We start from the raw sequence: 22898 nt of genomic DNA on the forward strand, positions 1-22898 counted from the left end.
AGGCCTGTGTGTAATAACAACAGTGAAAACATTGTAATTTCCTACACTGTACACATTAATTAAGTATTTATTATTATTATAACTTATAAATCCACACCGTCTACTACTACATATCCCAGTAAACAGTTCACTCTCCTTAATGTTCACGCAGACACTCTCTCATTGTACCCCTGACTGCGGCAACCAACAGAATATATTTTATAAGTGTCACAAAAAAAGTGAAAGGCAGTGGAGTGTCCCATCCTGAACCCCTGTAAATGTGTGTTCACCGGGAGGTTAATAGAAGGTTACGCCAATGCTAATTTGAAACAGGCTGTGTATTTTAATAGCTATTTTGTTTAGCTGTCGGAGAGCTTATTAAATGAACTGGAATGAAAATGATTTACAGTCCAAATAGAAATGGCAAAGGGGCAAAACTGTCAGGACAGTTGTATCTGTGTTTTTCTTGTAGCTGGCACTAGGTCATATTTTTCCTGCTTGCAGAAACTGATGAATTTCAAATACACTTGTATTACATGTATGCAGCAAATTCACCCCATGCATTATCCCCTGCATGCATCAGAAAAATGAAATAGCTTACTGCTGCTCTGCCTTTGTGTTCTGCTTGAAGAACTGATTAATTCTCTATAACTAGTGCAAGATGGATATATATACTGTATATAGTCATTGTTTTTTTAGTTCCGTTTCCTGTTTTATTTTGAAGTCTCTGTTCTTCTCCCTAATTATGTCTCGCTTTACTCCCTGTCTTGTTTTCACGCTTTTCCCCATGTGATTTGTTTCAACTGTTCCCCAGCCTAGTGTCACCTATCTCTTGTTTACTCGTTACCTCTTGTATTTAGTCTCTGTGCTTTCTGTGTCTGTTGTCGGTTGATTGTCATTCGTCATTCACTGACTGTCTGAGTTCTGTCCTGCGTTTTTAGTGCTTCTGTATTTGTACTCGTTCCTTCCATTTTTCTGGATTACTCACCAGCTCATCTTACTTGTTTGCAAGTCTCTTTGTTTTTCACTAAATCATATTTCATTTAAACTGCTGCTCGATGCTCACTCCTCGCCTTCCTCCTCACAATGAAAGAATAGTGAGATGTTATTGTTGGCTACAAATAAGTTCCTCTATATGGGAAAAACGTAAAATCCATGTCAAAGACTGAAACAAAACTACTTTCTCGAGGAAGAAACCATGGCAGTAAGCAGCTTCTTCAGGAATCTCATTTACTATGACTGCTGCTGATATGCTTTTCTTCACATAATGCCCTCTTCAGCAACTCTTTGGCTGCAGTCCACCAGAGAAAAGACCCTTTGAATCCCAGTAGTCACACAGCCAGATATCTAATCTCTGCTGCTGCACACCTCCACTGTGATGATGCGGCGAAATCAAGGTTAATGAAAGTCGAAGCAGCCCACAGCGACTGACTTCACACTGAAGAAACAATCAGTGGACCTCCTGCAGATAGTGGTCTTCCTGTCAGATGTCATCACCCTTACACACTGCTCAGTGGCTGTAGTCAGCACTGTGGCTCAATATTCTCAGTATTTCAGCCTCTCTCCTAGTGGAACCACTCGCCCTGGATGTTGAATATATTTTGAGATACAAAACTGTTTAAGTGTAGACATCTGTCTATTTAGCCCATCTTTTGTTTTTGAATACATAGAAAATATAGTGCGTCTAATGGCTGCTGGATATTGTTATAAAAATAATCATCACAAAATATTTCTCTACAATAATTTAAGATTGAAATATTTTCTTTTATATTTATGTGCCCTTCTAAATTTCAAATCATGATTCATTTAATTAGTCCCTCTTATATTCAAAGGAAAAGTTAAACATTTTAGGAAATAGGCTCATTTGTTTGTGCCCGTTTGGAGGGGCCTGGGAGGACTATGGATATATGGTTCAACAAAACATCGGATTTAAACACGGGAAACAGTTGTTTGTTTTTTGCTACTACTGACAGTTGACGTTTTTCTTAACTCATGACCATGATCATTTTATCACCTTGACCATGTATTTATTATTATAATCATAGCCTATATCCTCTAAGTTCCACCAGATTTCACTCATCTAGGGTGGATACCCATTGCCTTGGGCTTCCTTTGTGGCATTTTTAACTCCGGTGGATTTATGAGGACTGTGGTTAACTGCTCCTCAGATGTCTGCAGGGTAAATCCAGACAGCTAGCTAGATTATCCGTCCAATATGAGATTTCTGTTGCATGACTAAAACAGTTTTTTTTAGGCACAGACAAATAATGTACTGCCTGTAGTGGTGTCGATCAGAAAACATTTCTATATGTCGATCTAGAGGACATGGACCTAAAGGAGCAGGGTGGAGGATTTAGTGGCATCTAGCAGTGAGTTTGCAGATTGCAACCAACTGAATCCCCCTCCGCTCCCCCCTCCCTTTCCAAGCGTGTAGGAAAAGCTATGGTGGCCTTCAGGGAACGTGAAAACGCGAAAAGCCCTTTTGCGAGCCAGTGTTTGGTCTGTCGGTTCTGGGCTACTGTAGAAACATGGCGGTGCAAGATAGGTGGAGGAGGACCCGCTACTTATGTAGATATGAAGGGCTCATTCTAAGCAAACATGATTCTTAAGCTCTAGTCGCACAAGATTAGTATCATCTGGGGACCTTATGGGACTTAGAAATGAACCCCAAATGGAGGAATCAGGAGAGAAAGAGACTTCAGTGACCATGACGATGACTTGCTAATATGAGGATTTAAATTTCCTAAAGCTGCACTCTTGGGTCTATGTACTGAATTGGGTCCAGTAGAGAGGGCAACACGCCGGAACCGTGCCATCCCGGTCCAAATCCAGGTCCTCGCAACTCTGGGGGTAACCGGCTGTTTATAGCTAAGTGTTTTTATATAAATATAATCTTTATCACTGAGACTTCTTGGATATAATATAGTTCAGGTTAAATCTTATTATATACCTGTAGGTCTGGTATATATCAAAGCTGTCCCTGAGTGCCGTAATGCCTGTGTAGAACAGGCCGACATTATAATTTGATCTGCAGGATTTCCAGAGCGTCTTAGAGGTTGTTTTGCTTTTTCTCCGCCAGTCGTCTTGATTCGTCATGATTCAGCATCACAAAAGAATAACTGCCAGGATCCTCAACATTCACGAGGTGCTTTGCATTGACTATTTATGGTTAAAAATGGGCGTGTACAGGGTGGAATAAGAGGCTGATTCACACTTGCAGATAATCTGGGATTTATAAAGGGAACATTGCATCCAGATTTTTTGGCGTGCGCCAATTTGGCTTTTGGGTGTACTGTAGGCACACTTTTAGTAAGGATCCTACGCACAGTTTTATAATTGAGACCCCTTGTGATTATACACTAATTAAAACATACTTATAATTAAATATTATAGTCAATTTCTGCCAATACATCCCCCTAAAAACTACACACTGCTCCTTTAAGTGAATAATCTAAATATGTCTTCCGCCTATGCTTATACACACACACATAAATAGAAAGCAGATGCATGCGAGAACACACTATATTCACACATACTCAGCATAAATATAGTACGGTTCACATCCCTGCAGTGCTGCAAAATGACACACGGCTGCACATATGGAAATTGTGCAGCCAGACGCACAATGAAGCCTATACTCTTCATGCATCCCGATTCAAATCGATGTTGCATTGTAAGTTGTTGTCCAGGCGATACACTAAGTACAAAAAACACACACCAGATGTGAACTCACATCAAACTAAAGTACCAGCCTGTTAGAGAGAGCAGGAAACATCAGCGGGCACCGTGATTATATTTTGGTTGGAACGCATTAAGGCCGCTGCGCTCATCCGTCTCATCTTCTGGCGTATGGAAAGATGAGAGGAGAGAGAGAGAGAGAGACGGCATCCGGGGCTTTTATCTGCCTCGTCAGTCACGTTGACAGCTGGAACCGCTCAATCTCCTTACCTGGTGGAGGACATAGTGGCAGGAAGTGTGTGTGTGTGTGTGTGTGTGTGTGTAGGACAGAGAGGAAAGGATGACAGAAAGCTCGACAAAAGGAATGACAATGAGAAAAGTTGATATGCAGAGAGGGAGAGTGAGTGACAGGCTGAGAAGTTGGAGGAAAGTGAAACCATCAGTGAAGTTGTTTACAATACTGATGACAAAACTCGGCTTTACATAAATATACATATGCAAATGCATATGTTATATGTCATTTTATATGGAAATTAGTTTTACTGTGTCCCTTCATATTCCCTTTTGAACAGCTTATCAGTGTGAGTAACTTTCTTTGTGGTATTTTACTTAAATCCAGCCACACGAAGCCCATTGGTTGTCAGATTATCTCTCCCCAGAACAAGTGTTCCTGCAAAATGCAAATAGGAACATTTAGATCCACAACAATGAGCGGAACCATTGTGAGCAGAGACGGTTCGCTACACAGAACGACTCTCCTCTTGAAAGAAGTCCTCTGTTTTTCCAGGCAGGTCTATTTTTCGCACAAGGAAAACAACCGCTCACCTGCAAGCTGAGTGTTGGATAAGCAGACTTTATTTCTCTATTCATTATTCATTACTCATACAAGCTTAATTTTAGAAGTTGCAGGCCCAGCTACATCCCTGCTAAAGATACTTTCTCCTTGAGCTTATGTGCTGCCATGTGTGATGAAAATGAGAAGTGAGCCTCTTGTGCAGGAAGAGGAAGCAGACAGGATTTTGCTGCTGTTTTCATGTTTAAGGCTACGCACAACACACTCTGGACTAGGAAATAGATATACATATATATATATATATAAACTGATACACACTTTTTGTAAGACAGGCATTAATATAAGACACAAATACATATACATTCGGCCGGTATGTAGAGGGTACATTTTCTCCTCCGTTAACTATTATTACTTGTCTCTGAAACTAAAACTTTGTCGTTTCTCTGAAGCTTTCTCCTCTGGGGAGAACATCCCGATGTGTTTCTGCAGCACTCTGCATGTGGCAACCTGAGTGTCCTGATTTTATGCTCACTGACTTCAGTCTTATCACCGTTTCTAATAGGAGGCGAAAACAAGTCTTATCTTAATAATATGGGTAATAACACACTGTCAACTAGTGTGCAAAAGGATACAGTACTTTAGGAAAATCTGCTGATGTTAACAAGTTGCCCTTATAAAACAACTGTACGGCAGTTAAAATGCTGATGCAGAAACATAAGCAGGACTTGGCATTAAGTCTGAACATTTTTGTTAATTAAATATTCAGATGTTGATTTATTTGTGCATATACTTATCATGCTAAAAGCATGGCTGTCCAACACTAGTCTGACATATCTCAATTATTGGATGGATTGCTGTGACATTTTGTGCTAGTAAAGTCTCTAGTAAATTTGGTGATCCCCTGACATTTTATCTAGGGCAGGTCAGCAGGTCAAACATTTATTTATCTTGTCAAATATCATAGTTTCCAGATGGTGTGTCTTACTAGTGCCACCATAAGTTTCACTTTTGTGGTTTTGAAGGAAATGTCTCAAACTATTGGATGGATTACAATGTCCTCGCCGGTATGACTTGAAATGACTTTGGTGATCCAAAATCATTATGTAATTTAACAAAGACATAAGGCATGTCATGTTTTGGTTTCCTTGTCATTGTGGATGTGCCTTTTAGTTGAAAGAATTTTGCTCTTATCATTCACTGCTAATACTGCTAGCATGACAGAAGAGCCTGTACTGCAGGGCCAGACTTATGTTTAATGCAGCAAGAGACCAATATGAATGATTAAAACCCAAGGCCATCACGTTCTAATGGGAAAGAAGACACTGAAATGCAAAGACAGAGACAAAGTAAGAAACTCTTTACCGGTTTTTCCACTAAAACAGCAACATAGAAAAAAAGGGTGCTTGTAAAGGATAACAGAAGAGATTCTTCAGAAACAAACGAAGCAAAACACAAGCAGCACAGATTCCCACCTCCCCTCTGTGTTTCACGTTCTTGTTTTATTACACCACAAAAAGCCGCCTCCCACACTAACACTCATACATGCAAACATTCACACACATACAAGCACACATATAGTTTAGACATAGAGACATTTGTATTAGCTGCGTTTGTGTGTGTGTGTCTGTGAGTGTGTATGTGTGTGTCACTATTGGCTGTCAACTTTGTTTTTTATCACATTTTCTCCCCTGAAGATTTTGCTGAAATAAATAATCACTCTTGATCTTTTTTCACTCTTGTGGTTTTGTCAGCTGTTCTGTGCTGTACATTTTTACTCCGTTTCATTGTCTGCCAGTGTCTAGACTGACGAGAGAAGCAGACAGAACAGAACAGGTAGACAGATGAACTGGCCCTGCACACAGTTGGTAGCAGAGTGAGAGAGACCAAAAAAAAAGGTCAACTTCTTACCACTAACCCAGGCAGCCTGGAGAAGAGGTCAGAGCTCACCACGGATGCAGCAGCAACCTCACTCTGCATTTTCTCCTCCTTTCTGCAGCGATGACCTTCCTCCAGACTCGTCTATTGGGGAGGAAGGGAAGGGAGGAGAGGGGGAGCTGCAGAGTGAGGTCGAGTCACAACCACAGCCCGAGCAACAGCAGCAAGCGACTCAGCCACAGACTCAACCACCACAGCCACAGCCCCAGCCCCAGCCCCAGCCCCAGTGTGAGTCCCTACCACAGACTCAGCCCCAGCCCGAAACCAAACCTCAGCCAGAACCCGAACCCAAACCACAGCCTGCACCAGAGCCCGAGACCGAGCCTCAGCCCCAAGTCAAGGCTCCGAGCGAAGAAGTGGCACAGGATGCCCCCGAAGCCCCATCACCTTGCAGAGAGGAGCAGACAGTGGTGCAAGAGAAGGAAACGTTGGAGGAAGTTGTGGAGGCACAGAGAAAGCAAGAGGGAGAGGAGGTAAAGGCCGAGCGGCGTGAGGGTGAGGCAGCACAGGAAGAAGAGGAGGAGGAGGAGGAGGAAGGGGGAGGAGCAAAAGGAGGTGGGGCGGGGAGGAGAGCCAGCCTGCATCACACGGCCTCGCCCTTGAGGGTACAGCGCAACGGGGCCGGCTCGCACTCCGCCACCTCCGACTATGAGCTCTCGCTTGACCTCAAAAATAAGCAGGTAGGGTTGTGTTGGGGATGGGGGAGGGTTGGTGTGTTGTTTGGATGAGGGAGCGGGAGGGCGGCAGGTACAGTAACTTGGCTTGTGTGTTTTGTACGTCTTGTGGTCTGACATGTTTGTTATGTTTCTGTCTGAGGAGGAAGACTTATGGTTTGGGAGAGAAGCTGGTGTTTGATGAGATTTGTATTTATTTTTTTATATTTTTCGTTGTTTGTCGTATTGATCCCTATTGGCACTTTTAGACTTTTAGACTTTCCAAACTATCAACTAATGATGAGCTTCCTTTTCTTCATCATCGTGAGCCATTATCATTGCCATGTCATTATCATTGCCATGTCATCAACATCCTCACATGGCTTTCATCTTTCACCAGAGTTGGAGTGTGAACATATAAGTACTACATCATTTATCCCCAGGTATTTTACTGCTTTGTGGTAATTGAAAGTAGAGCAACTCATGTACATTAAGCTTTAGGTTTTATACACTGTATTCTTTTGGCAATGATGCATGCGTACGCATACATCAGGGTAAAATAAAGAGTACTAAATGTGCAAACAAGTTGCGTTTGTATGTGCATGAATGAAAAGCCTTTTAATTTGTCTTTTCTCTGCTGCTTCATGAGACCCTTTTTGGATGATGAAAAGCCCCCACTTCTATGAAGAATAAAAACATGTGGCTATCATCCGTTCTCATCTTTTTACAACCAGTTAACCGATTTTGTCTGAAACGGATACGTCTATGAACTGTGACTGTATTCAAACACGCATTTTCATGTTCTCATGTTTCTGTTCTTATCATGCTGTTCATCAGGGGGCTTGGAAATCATTACATAATCATCTCCATTTCAAGAACCATCAAACCATCTGTTATCATCGTGCATTATCATCCAACTAACCAACATTCTTCAGTCAATGGATCTTCAACCAGGTAAGGCAGCAGTTTGGGTCTTACTTGTGGGACTCTCTGTGTGCTCCTAATCAGTTAGGTTTCCATGGAGATAAGAGCATCAACATTTTTATAATTGATCATAGTTTAAAGCGGCACTCCACCTTTTTTTTTTTTTTTTACACAAAGTTCAGTTTACTAGTCACAAGGAGTACAACATAGCCTGTTAAAGCAGTTGTATAATGTCAGGGTTACCTGTTCTGGGCTTGAGACCTGAAATGTTAAACAGACTGTTTGCACTGCAAGTTGGGGTTTGTGTGGGCCTTTAGGAGACAGCAAAAGGTCTAAGGAAATGCTGTTATGTTGCATTATGGGAAATGTAGGATCCAGTGTTTTCGAAGCTTGAGTGAGCTTAATCGACAATGGTTCTGTTTAGTTGAAGCCGTAAATATAACAATTACACATCATGCGTGTTCTTTTGTCAGATTTTGCTATGTTTATGGATTGTTTGGTTTCTTTATGAGGCACAGAGGTTGCTGACCTTCCTCCCTTAAGTCTTGACTGCCATTACAGTCAGTAAATGCTTTGGCCCATTCAAGCACACTTCATCAAAAACGCAGAGTCGCTCTGGTGTTAAGTGTTTCTCAGCCCCAGGGCACCATCCACAGAATGTGAAGATAAATCTATTCAGAGGTGACACTGTCAGAGTCGTTGGGATTGTGTTCTTCCGTATCAATATTGTATATTTAGTTAGCCAGAAAAAATGCTCCTGAAGCACTATGGCAGATGTTTACTAAAACACATCTTCCAAGCAGCAGTTGAAACAAATACTTAAGTGAGATGGTTGCTTCATTTCACTCTCTGTCGGCTCCACTTTCACTCAGTTTTGACTTAATTTTCTCACTCATTGCTTCCCTATTCGATACTAAGGGTTCTATTAACCTCAGCTCCTAACCCATGTCTACCTCCCACCTACATTCTCACGTCTTTAATCTCATCTCAAAGTCCCCCATCTCCCACTATCTCCCTGTCAACAATGCTGGAGATACACGATCAGCTAGATTGATCTTCTGTCTGTACAGCTGGGGGTGCAGGGGCTTGATGCATCTACAGATCAATGTCAGAGTAATTGGATCTGTGGGGCGATGCCTTGATTGCAGGGGAGGAAAATCATGACGAAGTGTTTGAGCGGTAAATCCCTTCAACCTGAGCATTAAACCTCTAGTTCAAGATTTTTCTTTTTTTTTGGTTAAAATTGGTTTAATTGTAGAATTTCAATGAATTTTAAATGATGCCCTATAGTAGAAAGCTAGTAAATGTTATTTCATGCCATGGGCAGTTACATTTTTTTCTCAAATCTCAAATGCTTTGTACCATACGATTACCAAAATTAAATCACACGTGTTATGGTTTACAGAAGAAAATTCAACAAGTCTACAGAAAGATAGGGTGAGTTAAAATGTATAGAAAGTTGGAAAGACATTTCACAATTATGATAAAATACTATATTTTTTACACACTAAGGATTAATGGGAAAACAAGTGAAGTCAATACACTCTTTTACCTTCTTTCTCAAAAATGTATGTTATCTTCTAGAGTAGCAAACAATATTTTCAAAATGAAATGTTCATTAGTATGGCTGTTGATAAAAACACAAACGTTATATAAAAATGAATGAACAGTCTGTGGGGAGCTAGAACAAAATGTAGAATTGATGTCAATGTCTCCGTCCTTGTTTAATCTCTGAATGTAGATGTCATTCCTGCTTAAATTATCATAAGTAATGAAGTACAACAATGGTTCATCCAAGTTGTATGTATGGTATTTTTTATCAATCTCTTACATTTAATGCAAATTTTGTGCTTATTGAAAAACAATGTGTGCACGTCCCAGGGCCGCTTGAATGCGATTCATAAACATACAGGGACAAAAGGAAAAAAACAGATACTGCAGGTAAATATTAGAAATAATTGGAGCTTCTGGTGAGCTCAGAATTCAGAGGCTGAGCTGAACAAAGGCAACCACTGCTAATAGCGAGTACGCTGGGTAAACGTCACGTCAACTAGATAGTTAAAGTGATCTACAAAATAAATCCAAACAGAACTAAATGTAATCTTACAATACAATCTGAATTCCTTTTGAATTGTTAAGTTACCCAGTGTTTCTCTGACTCACTTGCTATCTGCATTGTCATTTGCTCCGAGTCTATTTGAACTCTCTCAGTCAACGCCATAGGAACACAACACCTTTTCTTCCTTACAGACAAATTTACTTAACCTTTTTTATTGTCTTCACTTCCGGGACCTTCTCGTATCCCTCGGGTCAAACTGACCCGGGACTTATTTGGGGTTAAAACAATAAAAAAAACAAAATGCAAAAAAAATAATTCTGAAATAAAATTTTACTTCAAATAAAAAAGGTAGAAAAAATGAAACTTGTTCCATTTTTCTTCTTGTAAAAATGTGAAATGGGTCAATTTGACCCGAATACCATACAAGGGTTAAAGGCTCTAAACACCCACACGGGTGTTTTGAGTTAATCTGGCTGATTGGACCTCTTCTCAGGACTGTGGGTGTGTTTAGACTGATTGACATCTTCCTGAGTCTCTTGTTAGCTTTGTTGCACCTGTTACAGCAGGACAAATGACACTTTAATCATTGTTATTGGTAGATGAAGATTTGTGACTTACTAAGGCCCTTTTTAGACATACATAGTTATTTTGACAAACTGAGACATTTCCCTTTGTTTTTGCCCTTGGTTTACATGCAAATGGAGAATTCACCTCTAAAAATAAGTCTTTCCAAAAACTCTGACCAGAGGAGATTTTTGAAACCTTTGTATGCACGTTTGCATTTAAACTGAGACAAACGGAGGTTTAGGCAGCCTAGAAAGTGAGGAAGAGAAGAGAGAGGGAGTGATTTGTTGCTGTTGTTGCTATTTTTGGGATTCTGATTGGCTACCGTAGGCTTGAGTTTCTCGTTACACTGCCACCTACAGGTTTGGCATGCTCTTGACGGCATTGATGGCATATGAACACGTAAATGAAAACGAAACGTAAATGAACACTTTTCTGAAAACGTACAGCGGATGTTATTTTTTAAACCACTAAGGTTGAAATGTCCATTTATGAAGATAGCCACCCACATGTAAACGTAGTTTAAATTTCCATGAAAGCATCAGCCCTCCTTCACCCTGTGCAGAAGTTCAAATCAGCCAGAAAAAACTGAAATCACCTGTGTGGGTGTTCAGAAGCTTTAAAAGATGGTCATCAAACGGAGAGATATTGTAAAAGTAAGTGATGCCGGTTCAGGTTCTTTGCTGACTGCAAAGTCTTTTGTTTAAAAGGATGATGAAGTGATAGGTGATGCATCATGACTTTAAACGACTGCTCCTGCTCTGTAATTGCTGCTGATCTCTGCTGGAGTAATTAGGGTGCCCATGACAAATGGCAAAAGGCATTTATCTCCATAAAGTGAAACATCCAACAGTGAACAGTTACATTTGATGGCTTGTATTTACTCATAATTGCACTTAAATGTGCAGGTGACATCAAACCGGGCTAGTTCAGTTTGTTTAGAAGCTTGTCGTAAAACTTCTGATTCAAAAATGGCATTTATTAGCAAATGTGATGAGACTGTTCAATAGGTTGTTGCTTTTTTGAGTGAGAGGAGTCATTCAGTCATTTTTTTTCTGCGACACAATTAGTCTTTCAGTAGCCACTGACCTTTTTCAGTGACTGGCTTTGGTCAAGGATGTCTCAGCTTAACGGATCCCCATCCTCTGATGACATCAAGTCTTTTATTGTCATCATTTGGTAATACAGTCAGCATTAGCTGTGCCCCAGTTTTGCTGTTATATAATCATCGCATTAATCATGCAGATGTTTCTGTGCTGTAAGACAGCGTGCATGAGCATGAAGGCTAATATTCGTGCCTTATGCATTTTCCCACTTTTTTCTGCAGCATGTGAGATCTGATAATCTGCTGTTTTACTCACAGTCTTTTCTCGCACATTTAAGGGAGAGACCCACATATTTTGGTAGGCTACTGATAGATTTATGGCTATAGTCATAAATTAATACATAGAAAGGGTTGTGCTTAGTGTTAATGTGCAACCTGGTCTCAAGCCAGTTCGTGAAATGGTCTCGTTATTTTTGATTTATTGATCCGTGTCACAATTTTCTCATTTATTTTGTGTACATGTCACGATTTTTGAACGTGACCATTTCACGGACTGCCATGACACTGGGCTTCTCTGGGGGACGCAACAACGGGGCAATGAAACGCCACACACAGGACTGTGACAACAACTTACGCTGCAACACGATCCACAGTCTTTTGGGGGTGCAACAACGGGGAAATAAAATGCCACACGCCGGCGACGACAACTGGACGGATGTGTGGGACGCAGTCCCCGGGCGCAGGGACACAACAACGGGGAAATGAAATGCCAAACGTGGGACGGTGACAACAAGCCGCGCCAGGACACGATCCGCGGCCTCTGGAGGATGCAACAACAGGGGAAATGAAATGCCACACTCCGGCCACAACAATGGGATGGTTGTGGTCAGGAAAAAAAAACAGGGAATGAACTGCAACATGCGGGGCATGATGCCTAGTCTCCGTGTTGAAAGTCCTATGTTGTTCTTTTTTTGCAAGAATAGTGTGATATTTTGGGAACTACACCTACTTGCTTTCTTGCGGAGTTGGCTGAGAAGATCAATACCTCTATTCTACATACAAAGCTACAGCAAGGAGACGGATTGCTTCGCTTAGGACAAAGGCTGAAAATGGGGAAGCTCTAACCAACATTACATCAGGACTTCGTGTAATCATACACGCTGACTTTCTTAAGCAGAGTGGAGTGTTATAGGTACCCATTTTTAGCAATCCGAGTGTATTTCTATGCTGTATACAGCGAGCAACATACAAACATACACGCCAAGAAAGCAACAGTTGAGTTTAGGAAACGTGATGTGCGGGTTGGGTTAAGGAAAAGAAGAACTGTTTGGGTTTAGGAATAGAAGAACAGAGTTGGCTTTAGTAAAATAAAGGAAACTGAGGATTGAGTTTAGGAAACGTGACACGTGGGACACAATCCCTGGTCTCCTGGGTGAAATTCCTGTGTTTTACCCATCCACCAACCCGACCAACCTATTAGCCTATTTGCCCTTTCATACTACTTGCTACGGCGTAAATTCACATGCTATTGCAAGACAATGTAAGTCAATAAAAACGGCGTTGCTAAACACACAAAAAAGTGAGTATGCGTCTTGAAAACACTATTGCCAATAATGGCATACAAATTGGCGAGTCATTCATACGCCATTTCGTGAGATCACTCTGTAACACTCTGTAAAACCACAACCTAGTTTTTTATTTTAACACACAAGATTTAACATGCTAATTAGTGAGCTTTAGTGGTGCTGGTAGGTAGACAGACAGAGCCAAGCTAATTATTTTATAATGCTCCAAAAGAAGGAGGACACTATTCATGGTGCATGACTCGAAATAGCAAAATCTGCCTCTAGAAATCAACCAACAAAACATGCTGTGTATTGTACTTTCGGTTGACCTTTTTGTCTTGAGACGCATCTCCATTTAAAGCACAAACATTTCCAGACTAAAACACATTTCTTTCACAGTGCCGCTATGTATTAATATTTCATATATAGACAGAAAAAGGCCCATATTTCAAGTCAGGTTATCCACCATCACTATCTTGACGCTCAAATCAGCATTTGCTCCTGCAACTCAAATTTGAGCTGATGTTTCTATTTCAATGTCATCATTACCTCAAATTGCTATACTCATATTAAACCTCCCTTTTTGTATATGAACTGTAGCCTATTTGACTTCACATTTTAGAAATCTATGCTCCTTTTTATGTCCTTGATTTTAAATATTCATATCTGCCCCAAGAATTACCTTTCCTCTAAGTAGTATCTTGCATTTCTATGTATATTCTGGATGTAAAACTGCACACTGCAGTGTCGTACCACATTGAACTGGTTTGTTTTCCCTGCTTGTTCAAAGGGGAACATGAGGTCAGCATGTTGCTGATCTGCCTGTCAAAATCGATTTAGAGACCCTGATGGAACAGAGCAGTGCCATCATTGTCCTCTCAAAGCCCAGCGTCTCCGGAATAATCTCTCACCATCAATGCTTAGTAAAGTGATCAGAGGTAGAACTGACAGTTGTCTAATAGGGGGGATTTTCAGCAGTGCCACAATTGGCGCCGTCATCCGTCTCATCACCTCTTACCCTACCCACAATGCATTTCTTATTCCTTTAGTGCTCTGTTCATCCATCTCTTTTGCTTTTTCTTTGCCTTCCACTGTTTGACATGTAGTTCTCTGTACAGTGGACATGTCCCAACTGTTGTGCAGGTATCATATTTTTATGCTACCATTATTGTGGCTATAAATATTACTCGTATTAACATGATTATCAAAACATTTCAAATACCCCGCAGTCACCCAGCATCCACCTGCAGTCTAGCTTTTCCCGAGAGCGGAAGTGTAGCTATGAAAATGGGAAAACAATGTATAATAAGAGAGGCATTGCTCATTTTGATGAACCTACAGAGGTTGATCACTCGATTTGGCAGTTCCCCTCGGCTTTATGGAGCTCGTTACTGAGTTTCAGCTCATTGTTTAGCCTGCAATTTTACTGTATTGGTTCACTCTTCCCACTCTTATAGCGTTGTTTTCAGCTGTAGCTGTTAGTGGCCACAGTTAGGGGCTAGCTGGAGAGAAAAGTATAGTATTTAGCAGCTAAAGTGCCAGATATTTCCCTTAGGAGTTGGTAGAGACCAAAACCGAGCTAAAAGAGAGTAAATTATTGACATACAGCACATGTGTAAGTTATCACGATAATACAAATAGTTGGTTTCACCACAGTAGGCCTGCACAATTAGTAATAAAATAGATTCACACTGTTCACGATTTAATTTTTCAATGAATTCGATTTTTTTTTTTTAACACCTTTTATTCTCATTTAATTTTACGAGCTGATTGCATCAAAAACGCTGCTACTTTATTCCATAAGTTATAAACATGGACTGTATAAAATAGGCGCTGCAGTGCTCTCCCTTCTTTTCATTGAGGCCTCTGTGTTTAAAGGCTTGTGGTGATGAGCAATGTGCTATAGGTGCCAAAATAAATCTGTTTAGTGCTGCCAATTTGTTTTGTTTTGTCGTGGTCAAAAAAATCGTGATATAATAATTCTAAGCAAAAAAAAATCATGATTCATATTTTTCCCCGAATCGTGCAGGCCTACACAACAATAGTACAACCAGTACACTGGCTCATCTCTGGTCCCAGAATATTCTTTGCTCAAATGGCATGAAATTCTGTCCACTTCCCTTACTACCTTTCTCCTTTCATGCTTTCTTCCTTCATGTCCCAGCTCATCCTGGTGGCTGTAATCTGAATGGCAAAGTGTATCAGATACACACTGATAAAGAAAGCAATGTGACCTAAATGCTTTATTTATCATCCCCAATCCCTGCCTACGCAAAAGGCAAAACAAACAAACTCCACTGCCACATTTAATCAAACGCAGCCACAGTGACGGCCCTTTCTCCCGTCCAAGGGCACCTCTGCAGTGGAACTCTTTGCAGAATTTGTTTTGAGGGACACCTTTCTGAGTAATGGGGTCAATCATATTATCTCTGTGCCTGTCTTTTAAAAAAAAAAAAAAAAACATTTTGGATTGCAGTCACGGCGATAAGGCTAACCTTGTCATTTCAAGAGTGCACCCAATGCAGTCACAGAACAATCCAGATTAAAAAGTGATGAATATTCAGGCTGAGTTCAGCCAGTCTTCAAGAGGTGATAGCAATTGAGAAGTCGCCATCAGCAGATACAGTAGAGCTCCCAACCAGCTATTCAGAAAGTACCTTAATATTCTCAGTACGTCTCACTTTGCTCGCAAAGGCTCTGCAGTGAAATGTAAATGGAGTAGATAAGATGGATTTTGAGTGTCATTCCATTTTTGTAAAGAGCTTTGTATGTGATTCTCTTCCTCTAGTGACAGCAGCAGAGACTGCATCTTGTTGAACTAACATCTTATCACAAATTGCACACCCTCGAGGCATTACAGCCTATCAGGAGGTGGTTGGGTGACTTTGTCTAGTACTAAAGAGAAAGGAGATTAGCAGCTGAAAGTCACATTATGATCCTTTGTGACCACGGTAACGTTTGTTCTATTGCATTTAAATTTACAGGAGGGATATTTCACTTGGACCACATTATTCATTATGCACATGTCACCCTGATAGAGCTCCTAAAGAAAACATTAGGGAGGGAAAAGCAAGGATTTCTGTTTCCGAGATTTAAATGCTATGCGATGCTATTGCAGTTTCTATGCAGCATATTTAGAATTTGTATACATTTCTTTCCTTTTCTAAAATTATATGTTCCTTTGTATTCCTTCAAAGCTCAATCCTCCTCCACACTCATGCCCTTGATACAGTTAGAACAGAGAAAGAGTTATATTCATTGATTTATTCTGAATTAAAAGAATTTCGGAGTGACTGGAGGAGATAAGAGCGCTTTGTAGGCACTTCCAAAGATACCCACCCCTGATTGTTCTGGGAAACTCAAAGAGGTCTCATCTAGTGTTTGAGCTGCAGACAGATGAGGATTGCTATATTATATCTCTATCTATTTCCCACAGCATTTGAGCAATTTTTCACAGGAAAGATTAATGGCTTGTTCAGTTTCAGACAATTTAAAGTTGGTTGCAGGACCTCTCGATGGAATTCGGAGAGATTATGAGTTCTATCTGCCGAGGAAATGAACGCTGGTCCAAATGCCATGAGTCAGCTTTTACTGTGTTCTATCTTTTGAAATGTGGCTTTGACCAAACTCTATGTAGTTTCAGTACACACATTGCAAGGCCAGCTTGCAAAATATAATTACTGAGCCATGGGAGGATATTATCAATTGAATATGGAGTACTTTAATATTCGGATTTTGCCTACAACTTCCAAAAATTGGACTTTACAACTCATTTCATCTCCTTGGATTTGAATGTTTTTTTATTTTCCCTCTACAATTACCCCATTCCTAGCTCATTCATTTCCCACCTACATCGTTTTTTCACACTGCTTTTCAACTCATACCATATTACCATATTCATCTTCCATGCACCACAGCGACAGGCAAGAGAATAAGAAAATTGTTAAAACACCGCTAGTGACCTTTTCACAAATAACAACAAAATGTTTTGTTTTACCCATCTGTGTGTATCTTGTGGTTGGTCTGCAATTTCTAATCATTATGCAGCCATAATCGTTATACATGATTGAGTCCAGAAATATTTGATCAATAATTGCAGAAATTCCAGTCATTCATTATTTTCCTTGTCTATCCTTCTTTCTTTTATTTTTTAGATCGAAATGTTAGAGCACAAATACGGCGGCCACCTCATTTCCCGCCGTGCTGCCTGCAAGATCCAGACTGCCTTCCGCCAGTACCAGCTCAGCAAGAACTTTGAGAAGATCCGCAATTCGCTGCTAGAGAGTCGTCTGCCTCGACGCATCTCCCTGCGCAAGGTCCGTGTGCAAAACACGGAAGGTTTCTCTGCTGAAAGGGCTCTGGCAGAAGGCTGCAACTTGACAAGCATCCCATTGGTGCGCTCGCCATCTCTGCCTGCCACAGTTGGTGGCACCCTGACCGACCTGGAAGACTCATTCACTGAACAGGTTCAATCACTGGCAAAGTCTATAGATGACGCACTCAGCAACTGGAGCCTGAAGACCATGTGCTCACTGCAAGAAGGCGGCACTTATCAGTTCAGCGCCGACTCCTTCAGTGCAGCAGCAGCAGCAGCAGCAGCAGCAGGAGGAGGAGGTGGAGGCGGAGGAGACGGAGGTGGTGTGGGGGAGACAGCGATTCGTCAAGGCCCAGTAGACCCAAGTGACCTGTCGAGAAGTGCAAGCAAGCTGATGATGGCGTTTCGGGATGTGACGGTGCAGTTCGACAGCCAGAACTTCCTTGTTTCGTCCTCAGTCATAGAATCGTCCACTGTCACCCTCGGAAGCTGCGTCCAACAAGAAGGAGACCCCACTACTGTCACGTCTAGTTTCACAACAACAAACTCCACTCCAGCCTCCATTGCTCCTGGCCTCTCAAAAGATCCCCCTCCTCCACCTGAAGAGCTCCCAGCTGAACCCATAGATCCCCCACCGCCCCCACAAGAGCCCCCACCACCCCCAGAATCAGAGTTTGAAGAAGACGAGCAGGATGTTGAATTTCCTGCTCCTCCTCCAAGCGAAGAAGAGCTTGAGGAGGAAGAGCAGCCTCCCCTAACCCCTCTGGATAAAATGGCTGCTCCTCAAAGCCCAGATGAGGTTGTGGTGGTGGTACCGCCACCCACAGAGCCCCCTCACGCAACTTTACCGCTGCTGGGGAGCTCGCCCAAGGTGGAGCCGCTGGAGGTCAAGCGGTGCAGCTCCGAGATCGCAGATAACAGCTCAGAGCAGATGAGCAGCAGCAGCACGTCCACAGAGGCACGCTCCACATCTGAAGCCTCGTCCAAGGAGGCACTGCAGGCCATGATCCTCAGCCTGCCACGCTACCACTGTGAGAACCCCGCCAGCTGTAAATCACCCACGCTGTCCACTGATGTCATGCGAAAACGCCTCTACCGCATTGGCCTCAATCTCTTCAATGTGTGAGTAGCCACTGCATTTTCCTTCTTTTGTTGATTCTGATCTAAACATTTAAATCAGGCTTTAGTGGTATCACTTCTAAAAGCTGATTGGTTAGCCACGGTTAACTGCACTGAAACACAAACTGAATGATCCCAAAGAATTTTGGACACATATAATCTATATATATATATATATATATATATATATAACTGTAATTATGTATTAAAACACACATATGATCAGATGGCAAATCCTGTCTGGGAATTTCATGGCATTTAGAAGTAATTTGGGAGTATTAATTCAGTGTTACACTCTAAAAAAAAAAAGAAAAGAAAAAGGACAGTGGACATATTGGAAAGAACACTGTAAGGACAGTGAGATTTATAAAACTGTCAGTATAATATAGGTATAAGTATAGGAAATTTGATGGGGGCTCTGGACTCAAACAAGCAAAGCTCACTGATCCCCTTTATGCTGAAAGAACAACTCCCAAGCTAGATCTGAGGTGTCGTCTTTCTTCTCCGAAAGACAAATCAAACTGGGACGACAAGAGAGAGAGGATGAATTGTTGAGACTGAGCTGTGTGGAGATTTATTTGTAAGAGAAGAGAAAAAAAATGAAGGAAATGTAGTGCTAAAGGACTGAGGCTATGGCAATGTCCGAGGAAAAAAGTCAGCATCCTCGCCAGTTGATTAACAAGAGACTTAAATAATGTGAATAAACAGAATTACTCTTGTATTGTAGTGTACTGTAAGTCTGTTATTTTGTTTAAACATAACACCGTTAGGCTGCTAATGTTCATTTAAACTCTGATAATGGGTAAATACTACCATTGGATGTATTATTTGTGAAAAGGGCTTTTTATTGTAACACAACCTGTCCACAAGCAGCTAAGCTAGTAAGCTAATGATGTGCTCCTTGATGCTGGAAGTAATGCTTGTTTACTACTGTAGTGAGTAAGCCAATATTTAGGACATGCTAATGATGGCAGATTCAGTTATAGTATGCAAACACACTGTTAAATCCATGTTAAGCATGTTTGTTCTTGTGTAGGCCTAGACAAAAAACGACACCACTCTCCAGACCAAGTCGGCTATTGCTATGCACACTTAAACAAAAAACTGGGCAACCTTTAGCTAACCCAGTTCAGTGTGTGCTAGGGGTGGGGGAAAATATTGCAATATGTCGCAGAATATTGCAATATGTTTAAAATCACAATTATAATGTATCGTGATGCTACTGTATCATGAGGCCTCTGGTGATTCCCATCGCTAGTGTGCGCCCATGTAGGCTGAGTCCTTGACAACAACCGGGGGTGGAATCCGACCTGTGTCATCCCCTCTATCTCTTCCCTCTTTCCTGTCAATCTAAGGCCTCTAAAAAACTCTTAAAAATAAAAAGTAAATAAATGAATGAATGAATAAAAACCTTGACAGACCGGCTGTGGCTAGCTCAGCTATAATTGGACAGTCCCTGCTTTTTTTCTTTTCTTAAATAAGGACTTAATGCTAATTTATCTGACATTGTTGTCAGGTATGCTGTTTCTAAGTTTGTCGTAAATGCCAAGAGCCCACAGCGATACAGGCTACTCTTGTTTCCTACTACTACCCAACTCCCACTGCATTTTCCTCTGTGGCTTCCCAAATTGTCAGCAGAAGAAAAACATGTCTGGCTTGAAAGGCTTGTTTATGTTTGCTGGTTGCAGCTTTTCAGTCATTGGGAATTCAGCTTTCCCCCGCTGCCAAGTGAAGAGTGACAAAGTCCAAACCAAGAAAAAACCTTCCAGGACGTGCTCCAGACAGGTGCAAGGGGGTTACATGACAGCGACAGATAAGGGGGGGGGGGGGGGGGGGGGGTGTTGCCATGGTAACACCAGTGTATTGGGCCAGCACTGACTGAATCTGATTTGTTGAGAGAAACTCTGAATCCGAGATGTGTCAAACTCACTCAGTTTTGTGGTTAAAAATAGAAATGGAATGCTTGGTTGATTAGGACTTCCAGCTAGTTATGATAATTAAAAAAAAATACATTACATATTCATAGAAGCACTACAAAACATAATTTCACATATTACATAATGTATATGGTACATTATTATTGAGATTTAGTCCCAGCTATAAAAGCAGAGCTAGATCTAATGTGGGAGCTGATTTGATTGGCTTTCCCCTTAAAACAGCTTTTATTTGTTTAACACCTTAAATTCTCCTTTTAGAAATGTTTGCAACCACACGCCTCCTGACAATGTGCTAAGCAGCCAGCAGCACACTTGGAAGGAATCTTTAAATGAGGAGATTTGCCATATGTTCTATTAGCTTTTCACTCAATCACATATCACTCACATAACTTACTCACAAATATTAAAACTCACTCGACCACTGATGGAGTTGCTGGGTAACAATTAGTTGGAACACATGAGGTGTGAATCCAAAGACATTATGGCAACGATCCACGAAGCCTAAAATTCTCATTAGTCATTCTACTGCGAGTTCTGAATGTAATTAAAAGTTCCGTCAGCGCTGCATGAACCAGCCTCTTGGGAAATGGAATGAAAAATGTGTTAACATTTCAATCCAAGTTTCTTTTGTCTCTGCCACCTCAGCCATTTCTGTAGAAGCTCTCCTTGCTTTCCAAAATATGCCGCTTTGACGGAAAATGCATTGTGTTCCCTTGGGTGCAAAACCACTACACAATTTTGTTAAGATATTGCCCCAATTAAGCCATCTCATACAAATTTAGAAGATTGGAGTTCATGAACAGACATTATCTTTTTGCTCACTGCCGAGCTCTGCAGCTCAATAAAAGTGCACAATAAAGCCGATTAACTTTGACTCAATGCTGGAGCGTGACACTGAAAACACGAGGAGCAGGAACGAGCTGTGCAGTTACTGGAGAGGGAATAATCAGCACGGGGAAATGAACAAAATACAGGAAATAAAGAAAAAAAAATGAATGGCCTAATAGTGAGTTATGAAGTGAGTAGGAGATATTTTTTAATTTTCAAAGGCAAGGAGGGACGTCAATTCTGACCTGCATGTCATTCCCCCCTCCCCTCTCATGCCTAAAAACTGTCTTATGAAATGATAAAGGCCTAAAAAGTATCCTAAAAATGTATGTGATCACATTAGAGTGGATAATCCAAGGTACGAGTTGAGATAATCTCGCCTTCCAAACAAAGTTTCTGTACTGAACTATCTGTTCCATGTTACTTTACATGTGCAGAGCACATACTGGTTATGTGCTTACTGTCATGAAAGTCCACCCTCCCAATTTAGATAGTCTACCTACAAAATCCCTGCCATTCCTAATAAAAACAATTGTTTTTCAGACATGTCCACTTCAATAGTGTCTCTCTGAACAGACGCTGGAGTGGCTGGCAGAGGAAGTTTGACTGTAGCATTGATCTGTTTCTTCAGATTGAAACACTCTTAATGACATACCTGTCACGAGGACGTGAGGACTGTACATATTTGTAATGACTGTTAAATCAAGGCTCCCGGTTTTCAAGAAAGTACAAGTTTCATAGGCTTTTCTATCTGTTTGCAATCCCCTCTTCTCATTCCCCTGATCAAACACCTTGAAAGATAAGCTGCCTTTTAATAAATTGGCTACAAGGGAAGAGAGAGAGAGGGAAGGGAAGTAAGGGAGAGCAAAAAAAATCTAGAGAGAGGGCAATCAAGCTTGAGGCTAATTAGTTCCACCAGTTCATACCCTCCCACTAATACCTGTGCTGTTGTATCCTTTGCATCTTAAACGCAGCTGTTTGCTTTGGACTAAAACTTGGGTATTGCTTGATCATGCGGACGAAGGCTCACACATATTGCACAAAGCATAGGCAAAGTAGTGTGTGAGTGTGGGCCGAAGTTTGTCTTGCAGCAGGTGGTCTATGCACCACTTTAGCAAGGGGTGTGAGGAGAAAATAAATTAAAGTGGGGAAAAGTGTGTGTGTGTGTGTGTGCGTGTGCGTGTGCGTGTGCGTGTGTGCGTGTGTGAAATGGCATGCACAAGAATAAAAGGATACAGTGGGCGATAAAAATAAAGTGTAGACTATACCAAAACGTATAGGGGAAGTACATATTGAGAGAGAGAGAGAGAGACCACTTGATAAAGTTACCACCTGTGTGTATGGAATAACGATGACTCCATTATGTGAGGGGAAGAGTGTGTCAAGGACACTGGAATCACACAAGGGAGCTCATACCAAACCTTGAAGGCAGACAGTTTGGGGAGGTGTAACATTAATGACACATTCCTGAGTATATTTCTGTTTTTGTATGTATGGCTTATTT

General features: G+C 41.3%; 1 protein-coding gene and 1 long non-coding RNA gene across 5 annotated transcripts in view; one reads left to right on the top strand and one right to left on the bottom strand.

Moving 5' to 3' along the window:
* The window catches only part of LOC116673178 (uncharacterized), a 16199-nt gene extending 5393 nt beyond the window's left edge, over positions 1-10806 (bottom strand). The window contains exons 1-2 of the long non-coding RNA XR_004327776.1: positions 10796-10806; positions 8206-8210 (exon numbers count right to left, since the gene is read on the bottom strand). This is a non-coding gene — a long non-coding RNA (uncharacterized LOC116673178). The remainder of the gene's footprint in view (positions 1-8205; positions 8211-10795) is intronic.
* The window catches only part of iqsec3a (IQ motif and Sec7 domain ArfGEF 3a), a 102665-nt gene that overhangs the window by 44647 nt on the left and 35120 nt on the right, over positions 1-22898 (top strand). For 2 of the 4 annotated variants that reach the window (XM_032505330.1, XM_032505329.1), the window contains exons 3-4: positions 6447-7065; positions 17350-18632. In XM_032505330.1, coding sequence (XP_032361221.1) covers positions 6447-7065; positions 17350-18632 — 1902 coding nt within the window. Of the gene's footprint in view, positions 1-6446; positions 7066-7128; positions 7993-17349; positions 18633-22898 lie in introns of those variants that run through there. The other 2 variants (XM_032505331.1, XM_032505332.1) reach the window with 2 other exon arrangements.

This window comes from Etheostoma spectabile, chromosome 23, assembly GCF_008692095.1.
Source record: "Etheostoma spectabile isolate EspeVRDwgs_2016 chromosome 23, UIUC_Espe_1.0, whole genome shotgun sequence".
Lineage (NCBI taxonomy): Eukaryota > Metazoa > Chordata > Actinopteri > Perciformes > Percidae > Etheostoma > Etheostoma spectabile.